General features: G+C 43.6%; 1 protein-coding gene across 1 annotated transcript; it reads right to left on the reverse strand.

Moving 5' to 3' along the window:
* Positions 1-11,545: 11,545 nt before the first annotated feature.
* Positions 11,546-14,467, reverse strand: adirf (adipogenesis regulatory factor; the record flags this gene model as incomplete). The annotated part of the gene is made up of 3 exons (XM_080746697.1): positions 11,546-11,649; positions 13,579-13,641; positions 14,389-14,467. 3 exons carry the CDS (start codon positions 14,465-14,467, stop codon positions 11,546-11,548), a joined length of 246 nt encoding a protein of 81 aa, XP_080602823.1.
* Positions 14,468-15,420: the final 953 nt, after the last annotated feature.

Here is a 15,420-nt window from a genome sequence, read left to right on the forward strand (position 1 = left end):
GCACCCTAACAGAGTATTTCTACATTGCAGTATTGATACTTTTACTAAAGTAAAACATTTGAGTACTTTTTCCACCACTGCTTAACATCCAACCCGAAACTTGAAAATAAAGACTAGTGGCCATTTGCACTTGAACTGTTAGAATACGGTGTGAAGTTGCAGATATATACACTAAATATAGGCATGCAAAGATACAGGCTACCATTATTTATCAATAGAAGCCAGCAACATGAAGATACAAAGATATATACGTCCAATGTTTGTAGCTGCTACAAAAAACGTTCAGGTGGTTCAACTTGTGAAAGCAGCATCATCCTCAGGCCTGGGAAAACGACCCTCACTGGACAGAATTTGAACTGCAGGTAGTACTGATTCCCAAACATTGGGTCGGACCCTTCATTTTTAGTTTCCTAATTTCTTTTTGGAGCTGTGTGAAGCACAGGCTCCCTATACGTGGCTGTGTGGGTCTGTCTGTCTGTCTGTCTGTGTGTGTGTATGTAGCCTGAACTTCCTAAACTTCGGCACGCCACTAGTCCCACAGTTTTGCCACCACACACTCGCGCCATATGTCAAATCGACCGGCTTACTCGGGAATCGTGGGCTATTACTTTTCTAAGAGAAAGGTTCTATAGTTTAATTGATATTAATTTATTAGTGAATTAATTTTCCCCATTGACTTATAATGGGAATCGCAAAAACTCACATTCAATTATTTGTCTCTCGCAAACCATAGGGGCTAGAGTTTCAAGACTTGGAGAGGAGGTTCATAATGATTTCAAGGATTAAATAAAAAATAATTGTGTCATTTGGCTGCATGGTGGCGCCATAACACCCCACTTTACGTTTTGGCCTGTAACTCTTGAACCGTAGGTCGGAAAATTAAAAATATTTTTTCCCTGGATTCCTTGGGTCATGACGCATCTCCCCATATAGGCCACGCCCATTTGCGCCATGATAGATTTTCCGCCATCTTGAATTTTCTCCAAAACACACTTTTTGCTCCTTTTCCTACATATTTTCTTCAAATGTCACAAAAAACGGTACACATGATCCACACACACACACACACACACACACACACACACACACACACACACACACACACACACACACACACACACACACACAGCTCCACTTCACACGGGTGTGATTTTTTAAATTATTATTCCAAAATATTTTCAAAAAACATTACATTTTTTTTTCATGAATAAATAAAAGAAGATTCTTCTTTTTAAACTCCATAGATTAGATTAGAAAACAAATGTTTAAGAAGTAGTGAAAATATAGCCAAACTGGATGTAGCTGAAATGTGCGTGCCATGGGGTCAAATAGCCAGGTGTAGTTATTAGAAGGGTTAAGGGTGGGGTGTTGTAATGGTACTTTCTATACCCCTATGTTAGTGGTTCTCAACCTCAGCCCAGATAACAAGTGACAATTTAAGGAAGACCTAAGACCTTTTAAATACCAAAGAAAGAAATTGAAAGAAAGAAAAAAAGACCATTACTGGATCAAAAGTATCAAATTACTATAAAAACGAGTCAAACATTGGCCAGATTGTTAAATAATAAAGGAAAGAAGAAAATACTATGTGTTGCGAGGCACAAGATTTATTTGTGGAAGTCAAACTAAATGTAATCCCTCAACTCCTACAATTCCAAGTGCTTGTCAGGTTTGGGGGTCCCCAGTTCAAATATGATTATTTCCGGGGTCACGGCCTGAAAAGGTTGAGAATCATTTCCAGAACTCATACATGACACAAATGCATTTGTGTCTCCATCTGGAATCAATGGGGGTAAATTCATTATAATCAATTTGTTTTAGGAATGCAAAAGAAAAAGAAAAAAATCACTCAGTGAGTGGAAAATACGGTATATAGTATATACAGTATATACTATAATGTATATCAAAATATATTCTTAATGACATTTTAAAACAAACAAACAAATCTAAGAAATTCCACTAATAAAAAATATATAATTAAGGAGTTGTGAAAATAGCCGATCTACAAGCTCACAACACAGTGCGTTGTGCGCTTGTAGATCTGCTATTTTCCATATGGGTCCCAGATAAACATGTAAGGCCCTATTTTCGTCCATGCCTTACCCCTTATCTCTAAACTTCTTTGTTTTGTTTTTTCTTTTACTATTTGGTAAAACATTTTTGAATAGTTCAAATAGCTGATAGCTCACAGCCTGTCGTTGTATTTTAAATATGTTTTAAAATGTTTTTCAAAATGGTAAAAAAAAAGCAAAGAATTTTAGGATTAAGGGGTAAGGCATGGATGAAAATACAGCTGCTAATCAATCTTTTGGGTCTCAACTGAGAAGTTTGGGAACCACTGCCTTAAAATGTGGGGAAAGCAAACAAAACACACCATTCTTGAACACGTGAATCACTTTATTTCTCAAAACGTTTAATCCAAATGTTTGAAAATTGGTTTTAAATCAATTTGACATATTGAACAATTTGCCTTATTATGCCTTTCATTGTGACATTGTAAAAATATGAATATTACATACAAGATGAATAGACTCATTCATTTTCTCACAATGTTATTCAAAACGTTTCCCTCTTCTGTGTGTTTTTATTGGCCTGACTTGGGCCTGAGATATTTAATTTGTGAAATGACTTTGTTTTGTTACCAGTGGTGTGGGGATTGACTGCATTTACTGAATGACGTCAATGCACATTGACATGTAAATGAAGGTACTGTACTGCAAGCGCAACATTAAATAATCATAAAATACATTTATGCAACTATGCCTTTTCTCTTGAGCTTGTGAGGTGAATGTGTGAACGTCAACATCAATGACACAGTTTCTATTTGGCTAAATAACCTCTGAACTGAACACACAATACATTAAAATATTTGCATCACACAATTTACAACTGAATCACTAATCATGGTTTTATGATTAAATACCCTTATAATGGGAATTATTACTAGTTACATTGATTGTACGGTTGCCATAAGTTGAGCGTTTTCACAAAACAAGGTAAGTTTTTAAGACACTGCACAAAAAAATATTACTTACACCCAAAGGAACACAATAATTGTAACAATCAGGGACGTGCTGGCCATTGGGAAAAGCGGGACAACTCCCGAACGGCCGGTTCATTCCCGGCCGGTCCAGGCCAGCCATTAGGAAAATAAAAATACATAAAATGTCTGCTCTCGTTCCATTTTGGGGGCTGTGCGGCCAACAAAGTAAATCATCACTGTCGGGCAGAAACCTCGTATCTCCAAGTTTCAAATGTATAAATTTGTTCGCAAAGCAAAGCCCTGCTTCATCATACAAGGCTGTTGCACAAAAGTAGTGAATACAGCAGATCTACAAGCACACAACGCCTCGCGGTGCGAGGCGTTGTGTGCTTGTAGATCGGCTGTTTTCACTAGTTTAAATCATTTTTAAAATGATAAATACAAAACAAACGGTTTTGGACACATTTCCACCCGACAACGACGAAATAACAAAACAAAAAACGAGGGCCTCTCCAACTTTTTTTCCCGGGCTGAATCAGGGGCCCAGCATGTCCCTGGTAACAATCTCTCATACAGATCAGAAATGCTCAGCACTGATTGTAGATCAATATACATTGCTATTACATCCTTCCTGCACAACACAGCCTGAAGCTATCAGAGATGAAACCGCACAACACAAATCACACAGTCAAACCCTGTCAAAGTGGGCTTTACCGTTATCTGTACTGTTTCTCCGCAACCAGGAAATGGAATACTGGTTGCCATGGCTTCATATTATCTGGCGTGTGAAACAAAAAAAACAACAAAGAAAGAGGTCACCGCTTGACAAGGTTTAGAGAACATTGGATGTTTTGAAAAATATATGTATAAAAGGGAAGAAGATTAAGGTGACGATGACATATTACACCCGTTTTCATGAATACGAGACATTCTACGTACTGTAGAGCCTAGATGCTGTGCACTAGTCATCACACAAATGAAGTCACTTAAATAGTTTAAAAAACAAATCACTCTGAGGAAGAAAAAAAAAAGAAAATTATGGACAGCTAATTTCCACCAATAACTTGAAACTCATGTTACAAATTGATTATGAAATATTTTGTATTCTTTTTTTTACAGAGAAAGTTTTTTTCTCAACCTTGACAGAAAAATAAACATGAAAATGAAGTACCGTTCAACTCAAGTAGACTTTTGTTATCTTCCACAATGTCAAATCCCCTTCCCCCCCTCCAGAAAAATACAAATAAAGACTGTGATGCAGCCAGTGACACCCCGTGATCAGCTGGAAGAGATTCTCATCGTTTTCCTGCTGTCTTCTGTGTAAAGCTCGACACAGTGTGCCACCTTGTCACTCGGCAGCGTGGGCCCTTGAACAACAAATTGGCTGCTGCATGTTTCGCAGCAGCAAGCGGAAGGGGTTCTGCCTGCTGCGTCGGCCCGGCTTCCCATCCCGCTCGCCCCGCTTCCCCGCCCGGCCCTTCCTCGAGCCCCTCTTGCCGGAGGCCGAGGCGGACGGGGAAGCGGAGGTTAGCGGGACGGCCGTGGGGATGAGGGGGGGAGGGGGAGGCATGGAGGGCTGGTTCCTGTGCTTCTTCACCTGCTTCTCCAGGTGCTTCTGGATGGCCGAGCCCAGCACGGCCACTTCCACCACGGCGCCGTACACCTCCCAGGTCATCCCCTTCTCGTCCCAGTTCACCTTCTGCACGGGCTCCTCGCTTTTCTCCTCGCATTTCTCCTTGCTGGCGGTTGTTGTCGGTTTTCCTGCAGCTGCCTCCGCTTTTCGATCCTCCTCCGCCTTCACCTTATCCTCCCTGCTGCGTTCCGCTTCCTCTTTGCCCTCCACTACTGTCGCCATGCTCGTTGACTCCTTCTTGTCTTTGTGCTGCTCCCCCTCCGCTATCCTCTCTTCCACACTCTTTTCCGGCCTGATCTCTTGGAAACTGGAGGGTGCAGTGGGTGTTCTTGGTGTCATGGGCCCTGTGGCGACAGAGCGGTACTCGACCGACCGACCCGCCTGCGGCTTGTGATCTATAGTCTCTGGCCCCGTGGCCCCACACCGCCCAGGGGAGGTCGGGAAGAAGAAGGCATTGTCCCCCTGAGGAGGTGTCATTGGACTGGTGGCCACAGAGTGACACTGGACCACCTCAAGGCTGACCTGGATCTGAATGTGCTGAAACCCAGAGGGAGCTGGAGAACTCATGGGGGACTCTGGCTGGGAGACTTTCTCCAGCTCCTCACCAAAAGATTCATTTTCTTTTGCCTTGACCTCTGAACGTGTAGATTGCTTATCTTTGGCCAGGGGGTCTTTTGCTGTTTCAAGAGGCTCACTTATCGGCAGAGAGGAGCTTGCACACTTTATTTTGATGCATGTATCTGTTGTTTGTGCTTCCTGTTCATGGCCAGACTCAAAGTTCTTTCCTTGATTTGTGTTTGCTGTAGGGTCTACATCCGTGGGAGCTTCCTTTTTCTGACCTCTTTCAGTGTTCATGGCTTCCCCCCCTGCCTCAGTACTCTCATTGCACTCATCTATCTTCACTTCTAGCTCAATGGAACGGAGGGATGAATCGGTATGCAACCCCCCCTCTTCAGACTCTGCCAAAGTGTTATCATGGTGTGTCACCAGGATCGTGATATCTTGATCCATACTGCCCATTTTTTGCGTGTGCTGCTTGGATTGTTTCCTGCTGTCCTGAGGTGTTGCTTGTGAATCTACCAACCCAACAGGAGGGCAGTCGATGGAGCTCTTTGGAGATGCAGTTGTTGAGATGCAGCTTGCTGCTTCAGGCACATCCATCCCTGTGGTATTGTTCACAGAATCAGTAGCGCTTTTTATCACAGTACTATCATCTTGCGGAGGTTGCGGTACATGGCCTGTCCAGCCCGGCTCCACGCCCCCTCTCGTATTCTCCCCCATTTGCTCCGTCTCTTTCCTGCTGATCTCTGGAAAGGTTGCCGACGTGGGTGTTTTGGGAGTCATGGGCGCTGTGGTGATGGAGCGGTACTCTACCTGCCGACCCGCCTGCAGCTCAGCGTCTTTAGTCTCTGGCCCCGTGGCCCCAGAGTGCCCGGAGGAGGTCGGGAAGAAGAAGGCATTGTCCCCCTGAGGAGGTGTCATTGGACTGGTGGCCACAGAGTGACACTGGACCACCTCAAGGCTGACCTGGGTCCGAATGTGCTGAAACCCAGAGGGAGCTGGAGAACTCGGTACAGGATTTGGCGTCATGGGGGACTCTGTCTGGGAGACTTTCTCCAGCTCCTCACCAAAAGATTCATTTTCTTTTGCCTTGACCTCTGAACGTGTAGATTGCTTATCTTTGGCCAGGGGGTCTTTTGCTGTTTCAAGAGGCTCACTTATCGGCAGAGAGGAGCTTGCACACTTTATTTTGATTTGTGTTTCTGTTTTTGGTGCTTCCCGTTCATGGCGAGAGTCAAAGTTCTTCCCTTCATTGGTGTTTGCTGTGGGGACTTCATCCATGGGACTTTCCTCAGTACTCAGTGCACTAATCTCATTGCACTCATCTATCTTCACTTCTAGCTCAATGGAACGGAGGGATGAATCAGTATGAAACCCCTCCTCTTCAGACTCCAAAGTGTTACCATGGTGTGTCACCAGGAACGTGATATCTTGATCCATACTCCCCATTTTTTGCGTGTGCTGCTTGGATTGTTTCCTGCTGTCAATAGGAGGGCAGTCGGCGGAGCTCTTTGGAGATGCAGTCGTTGAGGTGCAGCTTGTTGCTTCAGGCAAATCCATCGCAGTGGTATCCTTCACCGCAGAGGTCCACTCCATCTTAGAACCTGTCTCTATGCCCCCGCTTGTATTCTCCTCCGTTAGCTCCGGAAAGTTTGACGAGGTGGGTGTTTTTGGGGTCATGGGCGCTGTGGCGACAGAGCGGTACTCGACCTGCTGACCCACCTGCAGCTCAGCATCTTTAGTGGCCTCAGGTGACCGCCCAGAGGAGCTTGGGAAGAAGAAGGAATTGTCCCCCTGAGGAGGCGTCATAGGGCTGGTCGCAACTGAGTGGCACTGGACCACCTCAAGGCTGACCTGGGTCCGGATGTGCTGCTGACCGGGAGGCGCCGGGGAACAAGGGACAGGGGAGAGCGGAGCAGATGACTCTGACAAAATGTTCTCCGAACCCTCGTCCATTTCTCTGCTCTTACGCTGAAAGTCACTCGCTTCGTCGCGCGCTGATAGTTCACTGAGGACATTGTCGGCACTTGATTGCGGTGGGATTGTCACTTCGTTCTGCATGAGCCGTGATTGTGTGATGTCTTGGTTTGGACCGGTGCTCCTCTGAGGTTCCTCAGTGGCGAGGCTTCTACCGGTGGCACCAGGGTGCTCTTCATCCTCCGTAGTTTCACAGCGCAGGCTGCCCTCTGCAGGAGCGCCGGTCTCATCCTTGATGCTTCCCATTCTCTCACTGCACAGAAGTCTCTCCACAGTCACCTACGAGACATGGCACAGAGCATCGACATCCTTTTCATTCTACACCACCTGAATAAATCACAACGGCAACAACGTGATAAAACAATCAATCCTATATTTCTTGTGGTACATCCTTGTGAAACAAGGATGACTATGAAAATGCTTTGAATGATTTTCACAGCGACCATAAATGTATACAGTAAGCTGCTACTCCTAAATACATTTCTCATGGCTATTTGTTTCATACTAATATAATCATATTTAAAATAGGATATTACATGATGTAGTGATATGCATATTTAATTGAATATGCCTAATCATATCACCATCATCACATTATTATAATTTTTTATAACATTCCATTTGTCATTTCATTTATCTCATTTGGCAGGTACTCTAAAAATACCACTGCATGTCACTGGAGCAAAGATCAAGCTGTGTGATTCTACGCAATCACCTGAAGAACACATGCATAGGAATGCAACAGCAGTTTCAAAAACAGAACTGCAAAAACGACGCACATTGAACGAGGAATCAGAGGGTACATACCTCAACAGTCCAAATCAGACTGGGGTCTGTTCATTTCTCTCACTGCACATCCAAGTCCAACGCTGTCAAATCTCACTGTCAATGAAAACTCACGGCCGCTGTCCGTACTGTATGTCTGTCTCTCTCTCTTGTCGATGGATCGTGATTGCTGTGGCTACAGGTTTGCCTCTAGAAGAATCTATCTTAGGCACTCCTTGGGCTTTAGCTGTGTCTGTGTCTATCGAAAAGATTCACATTCCCAGTTTCCGTGGAAACCACAGTGGGGATCTGGCAGTGAGTGGTAATGTAATGACATAATCTCTGTTCAGCTCTCTAATCATTGGCAAATCACAGTAATTAACTCCTGGTTCTCATAGCAACACAAGTGGCAAACTGTATACAGTATGCAAAGGGTCAAATGATGTGAATTGGGTTTTTATAGAGACCATTTAAGAAAAGGCATGGATCATGTTGATGATATTGTTGATTTTATGTAATATTTGCTATCAGGGCTCCCCCTGGACTTGGAAACAGAATAATTCTAATTGTCAATAATCATGACTCCCTTTTGGTGAGACATGGCCACAGTCTCTTAACACAATGAAAAAGACCCCTAAAAAAAACAAAGAAAAAAAAACAAACATTGAATAACAAAAAGCAGGAAAGCAATCTGGAAGAAAAATGGCTTTTTCAACAAATTCCTAAATTTGTGGAGTGCATTTATTTTTTATAACAACCCAAATGTTACTGGATATTCTATTTCATTATTTGATGTATTATGCAATCAGTGTGTTTGTGTAACTGTGAAGGTGCTTCCATCCTGGGGGATGCAGATATAATACTCCCACACACTACCCTGCATGCGTTGCACGCGCACACAAACACACCTTTCTCTCCAGCTTCAGTAAATCAACCCACCCAAAGTAATTATACCGGACTCAGACATTTATTTCTCATTTGAGAGTAACTTTCCATATATATCTTCATATTGTTGCAGTGGGCCGTAGGCTCGGCCCGGAACACTGTGTACTGACAGCAGAACGATCATCCTCCATTCAATAGGCCTCCACCGATCTCGGAACACCACTGGGTTCTGTTGCCTAGCAACTCATAGTTTTGTGTGTGTGTGTGTGTGTGTGTGTGTGTGTGTGTGTGTGTGTGTGTGTGTGTGTGTGTGTGTGTGTGTGTGTGTGTGTGTGTGTGTGTGTGTGTGTGTGTGTGTGTGTGTGTGTGTGTGTGTGTGTGTGTGTGTGTGTGTGTGTGTGTGTGTGTGTGTGGCCCTCAGCTTGCCAAAGGTCCTCTTGACATTGCAATGATAATAATGAACTCATGCATTGATATAGTAAGCATAAAACAAAGTAATAGTCATAATTAGTAACGGACACTCACACACACAGTCACATGTCGATGGGTAAACACAGTAATGCAAATTGTGGGTGTAGGCGTTTCTTTCTAGTGCGAGCATGAAGTCAATTGTCGTCTCTGTCGGGTGGAAACCTCAAAACTGTTGCTTTTCAGGATATAGTGTGGGGCCTTAAGGGGAGCAAATGCTAATTTCGTGCAAATTTGTCTTAAAGCGCCACATTTTGCACAGATGTAGCCCAGGGCATGCTCTAATGATTTAGCTAGGGCGCCCGAGTTTGCGACCTTCGGGGTCGCCACAGCGGCCAAATCAAGTTGGGCTCCCATTGACTTTCTATACAGGAGGAAAATACCCAGAAAAACAAGTTTTTAAGTATTTAAGTAGGAGCCCAACTTGATTTGGCCGCTGTGGCGACCCCGAAGGTCGCAAACTCGGGCACCCTAGCTAAATCATTAGAGCATGCCTTGGGCTCCCCCTACTCCCCTTAAGGCCCCACTCTAGGAATCCTATTCAAAAATAGCAAAAGTAGCAGATCTAGCCTACAATCTCAAAACACATCGCTATGAGCTTGTAGATCTGCTACTTTGGATGCTTTTGTGTGACACTGAAGTGTATCGTCGTTGTCCGGTGGAAACCTCGTATCTCCAAGTTTCAAATGTGTAGGTTCTTTCGCAAAGCAAAGCCCTGCTTCATCATACAAGGCTGTCGCACAAAAGTAGTGAAAACAGCAGATCTACAGGCACACAACGGAGGCGAGGCGTTGTGTTGTGTTGTGTGCTTGTAGATCGGCTGTTTTCACTAGTTTTAAATGATAAATGTAAAACGAACGGTTTTGGACATACAAGGTTTTCACCCGACGATATGATCTAGTAGGGCGCCAATTTATGGGGGAAAACACAACCAGTTAAACCATGGAGATAAGAGGTTTCTGCATGTTGTACAGAAGCTGTCCATGCTGCCAGACAGTAACCCAACATGTAGGTGTTACTGTCTGTGTGCCAGCAGGGACGGCTCCAGTTTCATTTAATTAAACACACAATGAATCATGGCAATTTGATCTCTACTGCAGTGGTTCTCAACCTGTGGGTCGGGACCCCCCAAATTATTGTTTTGGGGGGGTCCCCATAATGATTAACCTAATGTGCAACATTGTCTTCTCTTTCAACCGTAAAAAAAAAAACAATATCCCACAACCTTAATTAGAATCGCCCCGTGTGTTTGTGTGTTTGTGTGTTTGTGTGTTTGTGTGTGTTTCCATCTGTAACTCCACGTTCAGCAGTTGTTCAATTGTCTAAAAAACATAATACAAAAATCAATAACGCATGTACCTTGCCCAACATCAACTTTATCACCTTCAAATGTGTCTCTACTTCTCATAATCCCCAAATGTTTAAAATATTTCCCCAAATTTTGGCCTGTAGGCGGCTTTGTCCTGTGATGCGATTTACATCACAAATGGGCGTCAACAAGCGTCTGTCTGCTTCACACCAAGGGGCTGTAGGCTAGTAACATTTAAGTGCATAGATGGTATCTGCACATTTCTAAAGTGACAATTTAAGGACTTTTAATACCTCTAAAATGTCAAATTAAATATTGGCCAAATTGCCAAATATTAAAGGCAGAAATTGTGACGATCTACATGCCCACAACTCATGTAGATTACGAGGCGTTGTGAGCATGTAGATCTGCTATTTTCACAATAGAACCATGTAATACAAAATGTAATGCTTCAACTCTTAGTGCTTGTCAGGGTGGGGGGGGGGGGGGATGGTCCACAGTTCAAATATGATTATTTTGGGGGTCGCTGCCTGAAAAGGTTGCAAAACCACTGCTGTACTGTATGTCGACAGAAACGCGTGTTTCATTCCTGTAGGTTTTAAATTCCATGAAACTGAGAAACAACTTGACATCTGTCTTTATTTGCCAAAGTAATCACATAATATGGTTAAATAGAATCTATCGTAATGCGATAGAGGGGGAAAAAAGAAGCAGGTACACAACACAAATGAGGGGGAGGGGGATAGAGAGAAAATGATCCATCTGTAAACTTTTCCCGGTGGAATGTTTGCTTTGAGATTATATGAAACTCTTTCAGTACTCTTCTGTTTTTCTTCTTCTTGTATCTCAGAGTTCATGCTTTCTGGTGCAGTAACCAGACTAACACACAAGTACATTCAGTACCACGTAGACAGACAAGGCGGCTCTGCAGGTTTTGAGCAGAGCCGAGTTGAGTTATGGGGCCTCACTTGGTCTCCAGCTTCTGTCCAAACTCCTTGATGGTGTCTGTAGCTTTGTCCGCAGCTTTCCCTATGGCTGTCTGAGTCTGTCTGCCAGCCTCTTGTGCAGCTTTCAGAGTCAAGAGAGAAGCACAAGGTGAATGTTCAGACAGATAATACTACAACCAATACAAGTAATAACCTTGCTTTTTCATACTGCACATAATAAAGAAAGGCCCTAAGCCTAACCCTAGTGTTATAGTGTTAGTTACCTGGCAAAATCTTGATAGTCCGATGTCCCATTCGTCCGACGCGGGTTAAGGGCCATTTATAGTTACGTATGGTTGATTTTGTGTACGTTTGGGGGCGAGACAGTACGTACGGTAATTGCGTTGACATTCATACTGACCGTACGGTCTCTGTGTACAGGGTTCAATAAAGCCTATATGTACATACTATATCCACTAGATGGCACCCACATGCATCTTCCCAATGAGCAAATGCAACATAGCGCCTACATTGTTGACAGAGAGGTTTATAGACACCCTTGGAGGATACACTCGGATTGAACGACACTAACCATCGGCGCTAGTCACTGTGCTGTCCGGGTATAATATAAAAAGGACTGGAGAATGGATGAGCATGGACACATGCCGTTGCGAACGCCTAGAGCGCGATCTCAATGTGGGCGCCGCCGACAGTTAATGAGCCACGGTACGGTAGCCACCCAAACCGACCCAAAACCGACTAAAAACACCCCGTGCACGGGAGTGGAGAGAGACGCATTTGAGAGAGCTCAGCTGGTAGAGAGCGCTGATTAGGCTGACATGCGGGTCTGCGTCCTGGCCTATTCACTGTTCAGCGTGTATTTGTGATTTTTTTGTTAGTTTTTTTACTTCCTCCAACGAAATGGATACAAGAAAAAAAGACGAAACATTTCTCCCTCTACTGCCCCCACGGTTGACACAAGTTCGCCACGGGTAGTTCATGTGTACGTACGTTTTTAGCGTTTTTTATCCGTCGGGTTGAGTGTTGTCCGTAAGGTTACGGAGACAATCAATTACGTCCGGACGGCCGGAGGAACCGGATTAAATCACTCTCCCCCTCCGTCTCTTGTGTATTCCTGCGGAGTTTATGTATTACTATGCATGGTACTTTAGGGTTAAGCATAGTTTTACTGAGGTTAGGTTTATGCTTAAGGTTTTGGGTCAGGCATAGTTTTACTGAGGTTAGGGTTAGCCATAGTTTAGATAAAAGGACTTGCATTTCAAATTCTATCAATCCATCTATTTACAAGCTCACAACACGTCATGATGTTACACATTGTCACCTTTAGACTGCCTATTTTCACTACTAGAGGCCATATATTTGGGCGTAGCTGCAGAGGGAACTCCTTATATGGTTGACATCGACAATGTGGCCCACAAGCCCTCAAGCTTGAGATTATGTTTTTTTTTATTTTTGTTTTTTGTTAATTTTTTATTTTGTGAATAGTAATTGATATATTTTTATTTTTATGTAGGAAGCATAAAAATGTTATCTCGTTGTCGCGCATAAAAATGGCTCCCTCCCTGACCCATTGTTTGTGAAACAGTGGTCTAATGCAGGGGTGTCTCAGGGCACCCCATAAATATTTTTTTTAAATCCGAGGCACTCCTACATTATAATTTTCACTCCCAGCACCTTATATTTATAGCATATCGTTGTCGTCGGGTGGAAACCTTGTATGTCCAAAACCGTTCGTTTTGTATTTATCATCTATAAAATGTAGTAAACTAGTGAAAACAGCAGATCTACACTAGCAGATCACAACACCTCGTGAGGCGTTGTGTGCTTGTAGATCGGCTGTTTTCACTAGTTTTGTGCGACAGTCTTGTTGATGAAGTAGGGCTTTGCTTTACCAAAAGACATACACATTTGAAACTTGGAGATACAAGGTTTCTGGTTTCCTGGACTGCCGTCGCGGCACCCCAGGGTGCCCTGTCACCCACTTTGAAAACCCCTGGTCTAATGTGGTCTATCAACCTGGGGGTCCCTGAGAATCCCAGCTGGACTGTACCTGTGTTGGCCGTTTCTTTGGAGGACTCTGCCACCTGCTGCACTGCGTCCTGCGCTGCCTGCACTGAAGTCACATCACAGGGACACATTTCAGCATCCACATACATCCATAGCTAGATTTGCAGCAATACAAACTAAAATGATTTAATGTGAAAGTCATCTCAAAGAAAAAGAGAGAAAAAGAGAGAAAAAAAGGCATATATTGTGATAGTAATCATTTGGTCAGTAACCCAGTCTCTTCCCGTCTCTCCACTCTTTCGTGAAGAGAAAATAGATTTTCAGGAGAAAACTCCACAAAGATAATTTATCAGCTTCAATGCCCGTCTCAGGTCTTTTTTTGTTTCATAACGTCTAGTTTCACTAGTTTTTATTTATCCTGTGTGAGATTGGAATGGGTATCACAACCTGAAAATGTATTTTCCGTTTACTAAAGTGCTGTAGAGATGGGAAGAACTATTAACATTATAGTCTATAGCAATGATTGCTATTAAAATATAAAGCTTTTTTATTTGAATCGCACCCCAACAGAAATAAATAAAATATGAAATACACCCCCCTTTGAATGTCTAAAGTTTATCAATGTGTGTCATGCAACCACAAAGATTGATATTTGAGCTTTTTAACTCTTATTTGAATCACAACCCAACAGAAATAAAAACAATATGAAATAGCCTACACCCCCTTTAAATGTCTAAAGTTTATCAATGTGTGTCATGTAACCATGGCATGTACTATATTCTGCTGCTCGGCGTCAGCGAGATGTTCCATGGTAAACTGAACACTCAGCATATTGCAGTGTACTGTCCCGTACCTGTCGCCTCTGTCACTCCTCTCGCTGCCGAGTGGCTGCTGCCTTTAAGGCCCTCGAATGACTTCTTGAACGAGGCCATGGCTCCGGTCTGTGTCCTCGTCGTCCCCTGCTGCGGCGTCCACACATCAGTCTGACCAGAATGTGGCTGGAACGCCCGTTTAATACCCTCTGTCTGGGCCCGACGCCCCCCCCTGGCCCGCGCGTTCCGACTGGATTAACTCACACAAAACCCAGGCACAGAGGCCTGATTAGCCTGGCATCCTGACTATGGCAGAGCCCTGCCAAGGGCCAGAGCCCCCATTGGACCACCTCAGCAGATTCTACACAACATGGCATCATTCATCAACCAAGGCTAGATCAGTGATAGATCACCGTGCACAGAGAGAATGTGTGAGAGAGGGGGAGACGGACAGACTGTCAGAAGGGACACGGAGAGACAGAGAGGGACAGGAGAGAGAATGGAGTACGGGTGCAGGCGAGATAGATACAAATCTGATGGCAGTGGTGGAAAAAGTACGCAAACTTTTTGCTTAAGTAAAAGTGTCCACACTGCAGTGCAGGAATACTCTGTTGCAAGTCAAAGTACTCATTATGCAGAATGTCCTATTTTAAGTTTTCAAATGTATAAAGATCTTTTGAAAATAGCAGATCTACATTTTGTAGATCGGCTTTCAAATGGACGAAATGTATATACTTTAGGGCTGAAGTGGGTAATTTATGTTTATTAATAATAATCAAAATCTACAAAGTAACTAGAAACTGAAAGTTTCAAATAATTGTAGTGGAGTAAAAGTGCAATATATTTGCCTCTGGGATGTAGTGGAGTAGAGGCAAAAGTAATGACAATTGGAAATACTAAGACACATAAATACATGTATAAAACAGACATTACCATTTAATAATGGATTGCATTTCCAGGTGCTTAAATCGCTTAACAATGGTCCATTCATTCAATTACAGGTGAAGCGGCGAGCAGTCGACGCCAGTGTCTTCCCTTTGTGGACAGGAGGAGCTGGGATTTGAACCGCCGAC

Source organism: Nannobrachium achirus, assembly GCF_963921795.1.
Source record: "Nannobrachium achirus genome assembly, chromosome: 17".
Taxonomy (NCBI): Eukaryota; Metazoa; Chordata; class Actinopteri; order Myctophiformes; family Myctophidae; genus Nannobrachium; species Nannobrachium achirus.